At 39.5% G+C, this 15,460-nt stretch overlaps 1 protein-coding gene across 1 annotated transcript in view; it reads left to right on the forward strand.

The window, feature by feature from the left end:
- The window catches only part of LOC139722290 (serine/threonine-protein kinase ATR-like), a 57,251-nt gene extending 42,208 nt beyond the window's left edge, over window positions 1–15,043 (forward strand). The window contains 18 exon segments of the mRNA XM_071633599.1: window positions 336–435; window positions 1,003–1,125; window positions 1,717–1,895; window positions 2,495–2,675; window positions 3,400–3,510; window positions 4,646–4,714; window positions 5,270–5,356; window positions 5,911–6,029; window positions 6,974–7,103; window positions 7,595–7,684; window positions 8,445–8,552; window positions 9,081–9,169; window positions 9,949–10,017; window positions 11,310–11,405; window positions 11,969–12,122; window positions 12,853–13,004; window positions 13,446–13,548; window positions 14,562–15,043. Coding sequence (XP_071489700.1) covers window positions 336–435; window positions 1,003–1,125; window positions 1,717–1,895; window positions 2,495–2,675; window positions 3,400–3,510; window positions 4,646–4,714; window positions 5,270–5,356; window positions 5,911–6,029; window positions 6,974–7,103; window positions 7,595–7,684; window positions 8,445–8,552; window positions 9,081–9,169; window positions 9,949–10,017; window positions 11,310–11,405; window positions 11,969–12,122; window positions 12,853–13,004; window positions 13,446–13,548; window positions 14,562–14,735 — 2,134 coding nt within the window. The 3' untranslated portion in view covers window positions 14,736–15,043.
- The last annotated feature ends 417 nt before the right edge of the window (window positions 15,044–15,460 follow it).

Consider the following 15,460-nt stretch of genomic DNA (forward strand, 5'->3'; position numbering starts at 1 on the left):
GATGGTTGTCAAAGAAAAAAAATCAACACATATGTACAATTGTAAGTTTTAAGTTATTTCTGTAAAATATTTATATGTATCTGTTGGAAATGGAAAAAATAAATGAATGAATGAAAAGTGAAGTGGAGAAATTAGTTCATATCAACAAGTGTTTTTCATAAGGCATGTTCTTTGATATGTTACATAATCTCTACACTGCGTTTTCAAAAGATTACTGACAAATCCACAGAAGTCTGATTTCAGCTGGAAATTGTCATGTATGAAAAGCGGTGTCCTTAACCCTGTGTGCTTGTGTCTGACACCAGTCTGTTTAACGATTCTCTCTGTGCCTGCAGGGCAGGTCATCTCCAGGCAGCGTACAGCTCCCTGCTGAATGCTAGTCTCTACTCCCTACCAGACCTCTGTATAGAGAAGGCTAAGTGGCTCTGGGGCAAGGTGAGGAAGGTTTTATCAGTGCTAGTCTTTGAGCAAGGCTCTTGATTACTTTGTTTTTTCGCATTGCCAGTGTGACTTGAATGCTCGTGAGTTTCTGAGGGAAGCACGTTATATGTTGGTAATGCTACATCCCTGACAATTCTCTCAACCTTATAGTGTTTAACATGTGACATAAATCATATATACAATTCAATTGTGGAAAAAAAAAAATATTGCATGGCTGTAATATATAATTTAGAGATTGCTTTGAATAGGTTCTGTACGAGGATGCTTCATTAGCACATTTACCTGGTGTATAAAGCAAATTACATGCATTTGTACAAATATATGAAACATGTTTGATAGTTGTTAAACACTTCATTGAATAGAATATACCTTGATGTACTTACTACTGTATCACCATACAATTTTTATATCTCACTGTAATATCAACCTCACTTCTGTATTTCTCAATGCATTACTGGTTCATGTTTGGGGAGGAGTCTAGCTTTAGAACAGTGTAGCGTGAAGTAATGTGCATGTACTGTCATGATGCACTTTTGATTGTTTGTGTGTTTTGGTTTTCAGGGTGATTGCCATCAAGCACTGATTGATCTGCAGAAGGGCGTGGCCAAACACTTTTCCCATGGCAACCGTCTCCAGTGTGACAACTCAACTGAAGCTAGAGCTGAGAGATTGGCCCATGCTAAGGTTCCACTTCAAACCAGTTTTATCCAAAGCTTTCATAATCAAGCACTTTTTCTACTAGTTGCTTATTTAGAGAGGTCTGGTATTTGATACACTGTGACATTCCTGTCTGTAATAGAAATGCACAAAAGTAACCTTCCCAAGAATTATTTTCTTAATGTGGATAGCAAGAAGGTACGTAAAATTCATCCTTAATATCAAAACCCCAAACCTTTTTGATAGAGCTCAAAGAAGGCAAGCACATGATAGGATATATGGAGGAAGGCAAATAGATGTTTTTGATAGTTGGCCCATGAAGAGTCATGATTAATGTAAGAAAGATAATGTAAGCTGCTAGTAGAATGGCCTTGAATATAAATATGAATATCTTTTGAACGAGGAGTTTATGTCTTGAATTAAAGCAATAGTAAACCCCAACGATGCTTTGCCCTAAATTGTTTCTTCTTGATGAAGATTATGGAGTAGATTCTTTCCCCTTGATGCATTCACCAAGAGTTGTGGAAGATCATTCCATCCTTTTATCCCCTTATCTTTGTGATCACTTTGATTGTTGAAATTATTCCCCCCCCCCCCTCCTCCCTACTTTTCCCACAGGCCTTATTGCTGGTGGGTAGATTCATGGAGGATACAGCAAAGTTTGAGAGCAACTCGGTGATGAGGCAGTACAAGGCAGTGACGGAGGTCAACCCGGAGTGGGAGGACGGACACTTCTACATGGCCAAGTACTATGACAGACTCATGCTCAACTTCACAGACAGGCCCGAGAAGGCAGGGTAGGTCATCGTGCCGTGAAAGAGCAACTTCCAACATGTGCTTTATAATTATGTTGCTGCTGTTGGCAGGACTTGACATTCTTATTGCATGGTATGATACAATAGTAGATGATGTATTAGGCATTGTATGGAGCAGTGGGCGTCCTCGTGGTTCACCAGGGTCCCATTTCATAAAACTCGTTATCAATAACGAATGCCACATTTCTGTGACAAATTTGCTATCAGCCAATCAGATCCAATGATTTCAGTAGCTCATAGCAACTATCGTAACTTGTTATTGTTAACAAGTTTTATGAAATGGGATCCAGGTGAGACCCTCGTTCAAATTCAGAAGCTGACCCAAGAAACTAGGCATAAACTTCACAGTCATCCAACACACTGTCAAACCAGTGGGGCTTCCTAGCATAAACTGAGAATGATCACCATTGCAGCAAATTATGTGTACACAATATCATCATTGTGCACATTTAGGATATGGTATGGAATAGCGAGTCCGTACTAAAGGAATTTTTACCCTTTTCCACATAATGTGAGACTACAGATATTGTTATTTGAATTTTGAATGAAAAGCTAATAATGATTCATTTGCTCTTTTGCAGAGAGTTTGTTGTCCATGTGGTCAAGAACTTTGGTCAGTCGCTGCTGTACGGCAACCAGTACATCTACCAGTCCATGCCACGCCTCCTCTCCCTCTGGCTGGACTATGGTGCCCATGTCTCTGACCTGGAGAAGAATAATAAGGTTGGGAAGGCGGCCAACGTCATGAGCATGCTGCACAAGGTCAGTGTCGTTTTCGACTGTTTATTTGCATGGAGAATTTTAGGTTTGGAAACCGTCATCAGAGATGTTTTCTTTTCAGAATCATCTTTTGAATTATTAACTTCAAAGTGAAACCAAAACTCTGCTCATCATTGAATTATTTTTGTAATCCAGAGTTATTTAAAGTACAGTAACAAAACCGTGAGATGAGAAATACTTTTACTCCTGGCCATGTGTCTGTAACATATACGACTTCATGAGAGCCTAAATGGTGGCTTGCTTAGGAATGCATTACACTGTGCCATTAAAGCACAATGTGTTTCAGAGGGATAAATACCAGGATAACCAGAAAAAGGCATATACATGAAATAGTAAAAAGAAAGAATAAAAAAAGAGATATGAGCAGAGGATTTGATTTTGTCAAAGCAAAACTGTGCTTGATCTGAAACTTGAACTGTGCTGTCTGTTTGCCTTTCGGCTAAGTACCCTAAATATTGCTTGTAAAAAAAAAAGTAAACAAAAGTCATATCAAATTCTGATGGACTTTAAATATATTGATAAAACTACCCTGTATGGTAGACATCTACTGCAGTAGTAGTATTATGTTGCATTGAAATTGACAAAAAACAAAGAGCTTTGACATTTACAATCTTACAATGTCATGACAGTTATTGAGCTGCACATGTTTAATGACAATGACTGTAAAATGTGTATACCTCCTGGCAAAATTGCTTTATCTTTTCAGATTATAGCAGAGTTCACAGAGAAGCTAGCACCTTACCAGTTCCTGACAGCTTTCTCCCAGCTCATCTCCAGGATCTGTCACTCACACAAGGAGGTGTTCCTACAGCTACAGGTATTACAATAGTTACTCTCAGATGATGATTCTTGATCTCGAGGATTGCTAACCTTAAGGATAATTTCTACAGGGCGCCAAGTATTGCATGGTCAGTTTTTGTTATGAAATCAGTCACTTTGTCTACGAATGACTGATTTTAGGACGAAATGGCTATTTTGTTATTATAAACAAAAGACTGATTTCGGAATGAAATTGACCGTGCAACACTTGGCGCCCTATAGAACTTACCCTCGAGGTTGAGGATCACCATTCGAATGCATAGTGTTCCCTCAGTCTTTTGAAACTTGAATTGCACTTCATTACTGCAGTATACATTATAATGTTCTTCTTCAGTGAATTAACCAACGAAGCAGTGATTAAGTGTTCAAAACACTACCAAGATAATTTCTACATTGAGATTTGTTATACCTGTCAATATCATTTTATTTTTTGATATCCCATTGTTCAATCCGTCATTATGTATGGCATTATTCTCCTGAGTAGTTGTTATTTTTTCATTTACAAACCTGTGCATTTATTAATTCATTTGATTGCTTGGTATGCCATGGTGTTTTTCTCTTGTTGCTTAAAAAGAGCCAGCAGTCTTGGGTATTGTTTTGAGCAGTGAAGCAGAGGTGCTTTGGTAACGCATGGTCGTAGAGTGTCCCACACGAAAAATAAAAATAAAAATAGAATAATAAACTAAATGAGAGACATTCACTAATCTGTACTTTTTACTTAGGTATGGTGTCTTTATTTGGTGAATGAAGAAATTAAGTTCTTTGATATTCTTTTGTTTATAAGTAAAAATATGTTGTCTCCAAGAAGCTTCTGCAGGAGTGCAGCTTAGATAATGCAAGTTTGCTGCTCAAATGTTGTCCATCTCTTGGAACTTTCTCCAAAGGGTTTTTTTCATTCATAGCTGTACAAATTTCTTCATTTACTTGCATGCTGATGCAATCTTATGTACAGCAAATAGTCATGGAGGTGAGGGAGGTTTTGAAATTCTAACTTACTCCATGCTAAACTGTTTATCAGAGGAGAGAAAGGACATGATTTATAGCATAACTTTTTTTTTTTCCATTTTCATCGGCAAGGAAAAGATTAACCTGCAAACTTTGCAACATTTCTTTCTCCTCATTCCTCATTGCAGGAGATCATAGCAAAGGTGGTCGTTGCCTTTCCTCAGCAAGCAGTCTGGATGTCTATGGCGGTATCAAAGGTAAGTGCATATGTGACTGCCCAGCTCAATTTCCCATTTTCTACACAGATTAAAAGAGTTTTAAACTCTGAGCTTTAAAATAATGAATAACCTGTTCAGATTGAACGATTGTAACCTGTTCACAAAGTGATTAAAATGTGAGAGGTAGGAGCTGTAGTTTTATGGAAAAGGGAGAATAGGTGGTTTAAAGGTTAGGGTCACTCGAGCACAATTTTCCAGTGAAGCAACACCTGTTAAAAAAAATAAAGTGCAATTCAGAAAAACTGCTCATATCTTGATTTCAGTTTTGTTTTAAGCTGCCATAGTTTGATAGTAGGAAGAGAAAAGATCACTCTCCCAAGTAAGGAAACTGAGAAATGCTGAACCTGTCAACCCAAATGACATATTTTGGTCCATAACTGAGAATCCCAATCGTCATGCTTACATTTCTCTGTTAATCACTGTACTCCATGGTTGCGAATTTAAACACTCATGAAATTGTCGGGAAGTCCTGATTCACGAAAAATTAGACTCACTAATGATCTCTTCTTTTGCATTGTTTAATATTGCATGCAGTCCACGTACCAGATGAGGCAGCGGCGGTGCCTGGAGATCTTCAGCCGTGCCAAACAGTTGGATAAGAGTCTAGCAAAGTTCATCAATGTAAGCATTGCAACATGAATGCCATTGTATTCATGACTGTGTCATGAATGTTGTCATGTTTTGTATTAGATTAGTCTACCCATTATTCCAACTAAATGTTCACACAGGTAAAAAGACACAGTAATCTTAATCTGTTAAAATTTGACTGCCTTGCAGGTTGTAACCTGCAAGCCAGTTGTGATGTTTAGATGTATTGTTAAATCTCCACAATTACTGCAAAATTTGCATGAGTTTTTTAATTTATTTTTTATTATAACCTTCTACAAAGTTCTAGTCAAAGTATCTAGGGCATGAAGAATGAAGAAATAAAAGTCTGTCTGTCTGTAATGGAAGTACTGTTGATAGAACATGATACACAGTGCCAGAAGGTGCAGTTGAGAGACCCTCATTGAGAACCTTCCCCCATGTCATTTCTACTTACACTACTGTGTAGGTCAAGTAGTTGAATGTTCCTTCACACAACGCAAGATGTCCGAGATAGCCTTTGCATGAGGTTGTATTGTTTCATTCACATTCATGTTGTGTGTTTGTTTGTTTTTGATTTTTTTTTCCAGAATGCGACCAAGCTGACAGACAGACTCCTTGACCTGTGCAACAGACAGGTGGAGAGCAACTGTCAGAGGTTGAGCATCAACAATGACTTCAGGTCACTCAAGAGGCTTGTCTCAGACAGGTGGGTCTAGACATTCCCCTGTCCTCACTCAAAGTTCTCCTCTACTTGGCTCAAGCCTTCTCTCTCATTCGGGAATCATTGTATGATGGTTGGAGCTAACATTCTGTGACAGACACGTTTAAAGGCTATTTGTGTGATGATGCCCATACCTCTCTCACATACAGTAGATTGGGATGATGTTACCAAGTGGATGTTACTGTGCAGGCTGAGTATACATACTGTACGAGCTGAAATTTTCGCGAATTGCTACTTGGAGGATATTTTCGCGTGTTGTTAATTTCGCGGTTGCGAGGGTCTAACTGAACTTAGTTATTCGTGCGTTGTTATTTTTGCGATTCAAAGGCGATTCGCGAAATTTGCGAAAATAAAACCACCGCGAAAATTTCAGCTCATACAGTATGCAAGGGGGCGACTGTGATGTGCTAATGTTGACAGCCCTGGTGCTGCCATTTCAATTTGGCTTCTTACTCCCCTGAATGGCCCATGTTTTTATCCCTTATTTGTGGAGCACAGGCTCATTCCTGAGCAAGTGCGTACATCACAATATATCAGCAGACTATGTTTGACCTCATGCCTGTGGCACATACATTATAGGCAGACTGGTCTAGGGCAATTTAATACCCCCTGGACAATTACCCGGACCCTTCCCCTGACGCTAACCCTAATCCTAATCCTGAATCTAATCCTAACCCCAACCCAAACATTAATACTCTATCCGTATCACTATCCAGTATTTAGTGGGGGGGGGGGGGGGGGGGGGGGGGCGGTAATTGCCCTGACATGAGGCAGACTAGGAAAGATAATGAAGACATACGTGTGTATGAAAGTGAACAATGGAATGCACTTATTGTCCATTTTTTCAATACAGCCTGTTTTGTCTGCAGTCTCTCAACAAGTATTGATTTGTGCCATTGTGTTTTGTTGTCTCATTTTTCTTATTGCAGCAACTTCCACCGCATCATCGTCCCCCTCCAGTCGGCCATGACGGTGACCCTTCCCAGCACTCAGGGTGCCCACAGGGACCACAACCCATTCCCTCTCACTGAGGTCTACATCGAGGGCTTTGACGACATGGTGAGAGAAGTTATTCCCTTGTGACCCCCAAAATTCTACATGTTCCACCCCCCCCCCCCCCCACCAAAAAAGCAAAACAAAAACAAAGCTGACATCAACAACCCAGAGTTGATGGTTCCAAGCAATGCCAAGATGTGAGAGTTTCACAAGTGGTGCCCTTATGACTCTGATTTAGTCATAGAGTTCAAGTGCTCCTTTCCCTTCGTGGTGCTGGATTATGATGGGGGTATGAGACTCTTTCAAGTGGTGCCATGAAGACTGATCCTATCATTGTGCAATAAAGTTGAAGTGTGCCATATTCCCTCCATGGTGCTAGAATATTATGGGATGCAAGAGTTTTTTGAGAGGTGCTCTGAAGAATCTGATCCTATCCTTGTGCTACGAAGCTGAAGTGTACTCATCCCTCCGTAGTATGAGAACGTCAGTGTGGGCGGGCATAAGAGGTTTCAAGCAATGAACAAATAAGTCTAATTTTCTCACTGTGCGCTCAGGTGGAGGTTCTACCGTCCCTCCAAAGACCAAAGAAGATAGGAATACAGGGCAGTGATGGCAGGCTGTATGTCATGATGTGCAAACCCAAGGTAGGTACAGCTTCATTTCCATGGCTTATGCACATCTGGTTACATTGAGAATTCAAAGATTAACATCACAAAATAGTCTTTCAGTGCAACACACATTTTGCAATCTATATGAAATATCAAACTGTATTTGCTGTATAATTTGTGTTTTATATTGTGACTTTTGTACATAATGATGTTGGGTTAGTCTGCACCTTCAAGAGAAAAGTGATAAGCTGCGATGAGCTAGAAACAATTTTATTCACCCTTGAAGACTGGCTTTGGGACAGCCAAGGCTATTTTTTTAAGGAAAAAATCCACAGAGGCCAGCTATTCATCCAGTAGCAGATGCACCACACACAGAGTACCATGGTATTTTATGTCGGCAAAGCACATAGTAAAGCTTTTTTGCTTAGCGGTATGGCCATTTACCAGGTATTTTAATACTGGTTTTGAGAATTTAAGCTATAAGAGGTGCCCAAGCTAGAAATGGAAGACAAAAAATGGATGAGAAAAAGTTGACCAGAGCTGCAGTAACATTAGTCTGAGCAGGTTATTGAGCTTTGAAGTGCACTTTTTTATGTACAAACATTGTGTATGTGTGTGATAGTTTGGCCACCAATGAACTTGTCAATGTGTCATCTTGGCTTTCACAGCCCTTCTCCACCTTCATATTTTCCTGGGCAGCTGTGTGCACTCTTCTAGATGCATTGTGATTCATCATAAATGGTTGAATGTCAGTCAGCTTTAAATGACCACAACCTCGTTGGTTTCCCTTGGTTAGGATGACCTGAGGAAGGACAATCGTTTGATGGAGTTCAATGGTATCATCAACAAGTGTCTCAGGAAGGATGTGGAGTCCAGGAGGAGAGAGCTTCACATCAGAACATACGTAAGCCTCTGACACTTCTGCCATTTCCACTTGAATGTGTGTGTGTGTGTGTGTGTGTGTTTCTGTGTTTGTGCATGCTATTGGTAGTTAAGTGAGTGATATATTAAACCAAGCCTATGTTTCAATCATTAGTTTTACAGTAAAGGACTACTGTAAAAGTAGATATTTGCGCGGCTAATTTTTTTTTATGCTAGGCCGGGTAAGAAGAGTTATATGTTTTTTTGATTCCGCGGAATCAAGATATCGAGTACTGGAACATACGGCAAGCAAAATTATTCACATGCTTTTATTTTCGCGCTAGTTTCTGGTTGCGCGAAATGCGCAAAAATTTCAACACTGCGAAAATTTCCACTTTTACAGCAGTGGCTTTCATGTTCATGCTAATCTATCGGGATGTTCAGCCTTGCTGCTATAAGAATAAGAGAATCTTTGTTACTTACATGAGTGACTGTGTCAGTCTTTTAGATAATGTGTGGTTCATGCTACCATAAAGATTTATGGTGTTTTTATTCATTGTGTGTGGGACAGGCTGTCATTCCACTTAACGAAGAGTGTGGTCTGATCCAGTGGGTTAACAACACATCAGGACTGAGGCCAATCCTACACAAGATATACAAGTATGTATTTCACACTGTAGAAATCACAACAACAAAAAACCACTTTGGACATCATTTCTTGATGACAGTAATTTATCAAATACTGTAATGTTCTTCATATAGTAGTATGTGTGATATTCTGTTCTTTTTTGTCCACAAATTAAACTTTGATGTCGATGCTACAATGTGCCGTGCTCCAACAGCTGCAAGTCATTGAATTATTTTTCATTTATCAGTTGTTTTAGGCTATGGTAATGTCATTTAGGAATAGTATCTCACTCTGCATGCACTTATATCTCATTAAAGTGGTCCTTTGATGTCGCAAAATATGCAGAATTTGCAGAATTCAATTAGATTTGATGTTCTGACAAATTCTTTGAGTCTGAGATGCATAATTTAATGCTACATGTACACCTTGTAAGAGATGATGCTAGCAAAAGCTGTCAAACGTAAAACTGAATTTTGTGTGTGCAGTCTTAAAGTTCGGATGCCGAGGATCAGTACACAATAAACCTAGGTACAATTGTAGCAGTGACCATAGTGTAATTGCAGGATGTTAGACAAAGGAAACCTATCTATATCCGTTGTGAATTCAGACTGTTCAAGTATGTGACTAAATTCATTAGGACATGTTCAGTTATGAGTGATGATGATCTATAAATAAACATCTTTAGAGAATCAGACCATTATTTACATTTTGAGTGTATTTGAAGCATTTTACCCATGTGACACATGTGAAGGCACAGTCAAACACGACCAACACACATCAGTTGTTGACTTCACTGTATATTGGATTACAGGGAGAAGGGCCTGTACACTTCTGGTGTCGAGCTGAAAGCCATGATTCCAAGTCTATCTGCAACTCTGGAGTGAGTGTTCCCTTGTGGTAAATAACTTTCAAGCAACATGCTGCCTGAGTTGAAACCAATATTGATAGACTGGCTCACAATCTTTTTTTCTTTTTATACCCCCGCCAAACGAAGTTTGAAGGGGGTATATAGGAATCAGCGGACGGTCGGTCGGGCGGTCGGTCGGGCGGTCGGGCGGTCGGTTGGGCGGTCGGTCGGGTGGTCGGTCGGGCGGTCGGTCGGGCGGTCGGTCCGTTGCAAATCTTGCGTCGCGAACTACTTCCTCAGTTTTCAACCGATTCCCATAAAACTTGGCACAGATGTGTGCCTTGGGTTGTAGATGTGCAAGACGTATTTTTTGACAGTACCCAAAAGTACGTTGCCATGGTAACGGCATATTATGGGCAAAAATGGGTACAAATCTTGCGTCGCGAACTCTTCCCACAGTTCTTGATCAATTTTTATGAAATTAGGTACAGATGTTCATCTGAATATGTTAATGTGCAAGACACATATTTCCGCAGTGGCAAAAAGTGCGTTGCCATGGTAACGGCATGTTATTGGTAAAATATAGGGCAAAATGCTTCATGGCAAAACTGCTTCATCAGTGTTCTTCCAATTCTCATGGAATTCATATTGAATGTTTGTCTTAGGATATAGGTCAGCATGACACATTTCTTGACAGTGACAAAAAGTATGTTGCCATGGTAACAGCTCACATATTATGAGCCAAAATGATGGAAAATTTTGTGTTGCAAACTACTTCCTCAGTTTTTGCCCAATTTCCATGAAACTTGGTACAGATGTGTGCCTTTGGTTGTAGATGTGCAAGACGCATTTTTTGACAGTACCCGAAAGTAAGTTGCCATGGTAACGGCATATTGATGGCAGAAGATCAAGGAAAGATCTTGCGGATTTAACTATTTCCTCAGTTTTTGACCAAAGCTTATGAAATGTTTTTTGGCGGGGGTATAACCAGTCGCTGTAGCGACATTTCTAGTTTAATGTTGTTTTCAATCTGCAATCGTGTAGAACTAAGCATTCTCCAGCAGTCATCATTGTTACAGATATTTTTTCTTGTATTCTTTTAATCTTTCCTGTATGTGGTTTTTCATTATGATTAAACTTGACTGTGTGCTCGTTCTCTAAATTTTGGCACGGAAAGGTGCTTTCACGTATCTTTTGTTTTATGTCTCCTCTATGACAATGTGGCACAAAAATTAATTCAAAATATCTGTGACTCCTACAAGGTATGCACACATTTTCAGAGTGACACTCATTCTCAAACTGTTTTCTAACCTTGTTTCATGCAGCCAAAAGCTGAAAATATTTGAGGACAGGCTGCTTCCTCGATATCCTCCAGTGTTCGGAGAATGGTTCCAGAAGACGTTCACCGACCCAACATCCTGGTGAGTCTCCTCTTTGTCACTATGACTACAACCAACTGATCTTTATTTTTTTCATGTTGTTGTTGCCAGAAATGGATATTCATTTCGAGAGTCAGTTTCATGGCACTAACTTGTATGAGAATAAATAAATGAAGAAATAAATGAATTGATAAATGAATGAATGAATCAATGAATCAATCAACCAACCAACCAATCAATCAATCAATTAATCAATCAATCAATCAATCAAATAAAAGATAAAAAATGAAGATGTAATACAAGTGTGCTTATGAGAATAGCATATACTAATGACTAATGTTTTATAGTTTGATTGTGTCTATAATAGCAACATATTTGAAGAGAGTGCATAATGCTGGCCCATTTTGTGTCAGTGTTTACAAGCATCTGAGGAAAGATCATACCATTGTACCATACGTAACCTCACGTGGCCCATTAGCGTCTACCAGTTCACCTATTCCATGTTAATACTTCTGTCAAAATAATTTTCAAAAGTTTTTATGACAAACAACAAGCTCCACACTCCTGACACGAGGCTGTTCTGATGTCATACCCCAATTCTTCAGGTACTTGAGCCGCCTGGCATATGCCCGGACTTCAGCTGTCATGTGCATGGTTGGCTACATCTTGGGACTGGGTGATCGCCATGGAGAGAACATCCTCTTTGACTCTACCAATGGGGATTGTGTGCATGTCGACTTCAACTGTCTCTTTAATAAAGTATGAAAGTTACTGTATACACCAATTATTTTACAACATTTTATTTGCGCGAATCTTAGCTCAGGATGCTTTATGATTTGATAAAATGCTATTGACATTTTAAAATTCATATACTTAAAAGTTTCATGTTACTTGTCGCAAAAACATAAAGAGCATATTGATAACAAATATGAAATTTGTTGCTGAATAACCATGCAATCATAACACAATATTCTCTATGGCATATTTTCTATATGGCAGATTGCCCATGGCATTGAACTATCACAGAGCAGTCTTCAAACCCAGTATAGATTTGTATCGGTTGCAACTCAAAGATGGATGCCGGGTTTCTCTACCCATTCCCCTTTGTACCAACTTTGTTTTTATGATTAGAACTATTAGTTAGTCTTATTTATACAGCGTAGCCACTCCAGTGATCTGAGCACTGTAGGAACTGCTTTTGATAGAAACAAAGATGGAAGTACAAATACAGAGAAAATACCAAGAATTTAGGAAGTGCAAGTTTAAGTAACTTTGTAGATTTCCATTAGTATGTAGCATGTATATACCACCTTACATGTTTTATTCTTTAGCTGTGTGCTCATTTCTAAGGTAGTCCCTCATTATCTTTTACAAGTGAGGGATTTCACCCCAAGGCTTTACTTCAGGCAATATTGAGCATGAGGTGTGCAGTTCTGAAGGAGGAGGCCGATGCTCATCATACATCTGATTATTACTCATTTCGTTCCAGGGAGAGACATTTGATTGGCCAGAGAGGGTGCCATTCCGACTGACCCACAACATGGTGTCTGCCATGGGCCCCATGGGATATGAGGGAGTCTTCCGACGGGCCTGTGAGGTCACCATGAAGGTCATGCGCGACCAGCGGGACCCACTCATGAGGTAGGCACTTGCCCCTCTTCTTTAAAGAGCTATAGCGATATTTGTGTCATGATCCTGGTATATTACAGCAAAGTGCCATGAAATCCAGCGTAGTGGAAGCTCAGTGCCCTAAAAGATCTTCACTGGCTTGTATTCTGTTCTTGAAATTAGTCTGTCTAGCAATACAGTATTATGTTTGATGTTGCATGATTTTTGGTGATGTCAAGTAAAAAATATGGTCTACCTTGCGGATTTCTATTTTCCATACACTGTTGGTGTGTCGATACTATTGGACCTTTAAAGGGACTGTAAAACATTGGTTGTGGCTTACTACAATTCTGAAACAATGTCATGAGATGTCATGGTGTCCTTTAAACCAAACATAGAACTGAAACATTACACTGTCTGAAGAACGGCTATTACAAGAATATGTCTTTGTATGTAATGATATTTTGCCTACAGTGTCCTGAAGACGTTCATCTATGACCCCCTGGTTGAATGGAGCAAACCATCAAGGGGAAGAAGCAATGCCCTCAGTGAATCTGGGGAAATCAACAATGAAAAGGTATGGGAATGACTTTGTCAATTGTTTGTCTGTTTGTCTGTTAATTAATGATAAAAGTCATTAAATTTCAAAAATCTTAAGCCGAATGATTCATATAAAGATAAAATAGATGAAGTCATTCTTTTTTTTTTTCTTCTTCTTCTTCTTTTTAAAGGTAGAGACTGTAGACTGTTAAGATTTTGGCAATAACTAGATGCATGAACATTGTTTTGTATGTAGATATGAAAAATGGTAAAATTGATTCTGTGACTACACTGCAAAAAAAAATGGTCAAAAAACATGTCACTGAGTAGAAAATATTTCCTTTTCATAGAGCTATGATGGTCATACTGACAGCAGAAAAGTAGATAAGAGCCAATTCATTATGACATCTGTGCAGTTAAAGATGCAATTCCACACTAATTTGGTCATAAACTTTACCAGCTGCAGCAAAATCAGACAGAATGGTAGGGATTGTGAGTTGATGATGTCACTCCAGCTAATTTGCATCTAGTCATTGGTGAAAGCATGTGAAACTTTGAAATTCTGTAAGTTTATTACATTGTATTTCTTGTCTGATTTTGATGAAATGTCTATCATTTTGTTCATTTATTCTTACTCTATCAGCAAGCCAACTTGAACAGGGTGCAGAGTTGCACTACCGATTTTGAGCTTTATTGAATGACCTGGAAGGAATTAGGTCTGTGGGTGCTTTGCTTGATAGACCCACATGCAGCTAATCATTTTGGTCGGACTTCACAAATGTACACGTAGCATGAAGCCATGGTTTCAATTCAGTGTATGGACTACAACAAGTTTGAAATATTTGTAGGCATGCCTCGCTCAGCCAGTGTCGGCATGTGTTCAGTTTTGGACGTCCATTAGCGTGGTATGCTATATGTTACAAGCATTTGTGCAATCAAAATTTGAATAAGCCGTATACTGTCTTGTAACCACCATTGTGAATTCCTGTTTGTTTGTTTGTTTGTTTGTCTACTAAGAAAATCAAAATGTTGCCCCATATTTTCCCACAGGCCTTGGTTCATGTGAGAGATATTGAACAGAGACTCCAGGGCATCCTGAAGAATAAGAACAAGACCCGAGGATTGCCCCTGTCCATCGAGGGTCATGTGGATCATTTGATCAGGGAAGCAACTGACAAGCACAACCTGTGCCAAATGTACATCGGCTGGGCTGCATACATGTGAAGAGGTGATCCTGTTTGCAGCCATCTTCCTGTCGTCATACCAACAACGGCTACTTATGCCCAGACCATTTGGATGGAGGGAAACCTTTGGCAATGCGGATTTCTTTTGTGATGAACAGTTGAATATGCTGTGTAGGTGAAATTCGTCCCTGCTAAACCTTACGCAGTCGGTTCTGACTGGCAATGTTAAAAGTACCTTGATTTTTGCCTATCGTGTCTTGAGGCAGAATAAGTCAGGTTTATTTATCAAAAGGAGCAAGAGCTGGACTTGAATGTAACTTAAGCCTCTGAGTGGGCAGGTGTCCGTAGTGTGTGCAACATGAACCCATGCAAGTGTAACTATGTTGGCAATGTGTACAATGCCCTGTGTTGCCTGAGTCAAATTCATTAGTCATACTGTACCACCAGGACATGAGGACTATGTTTATTTGTTTGTTTATTTGTTTGTTTGTTTGTTTGTTTGTTTGTTTTTGGAGTCAGGGGGTAGGAGTGGGTGGGAGGGGCAGAGGGTAGGGAAGGCCAAGCAGCAACTTTGCCAAAAGTATGATGTGAATACAATGCCCAGTTCTGGGAGTTTGCTGCCCTGCCTCATGAATGATGAATTTAACTTCCTCCATGATTTGTTTTGGAGATATTCCTTCCGAGAATCATTTCCGTTCTCCCTACCTACCTCAGCTTGACTTTAATGCATGACACTCATCTCTATGTGCACACTGGGGAATGCCA

The sequence above is a fragment of the Diadema antillarum genome, unplaced genomic scaffold (genome assembly GCF_040938485.1).
Source record: "Diadema antillarum isolate AM-2024a unplaced genomic scaffold, OU_Dant_1.0 scf00000163, whole genome shotgun sequence".
NCBI lineage: Eukaryota > Metazoa > Echinodermata > Echinoidea > Diadematoida > Diadematidae > Diadema > Diadema antillarum.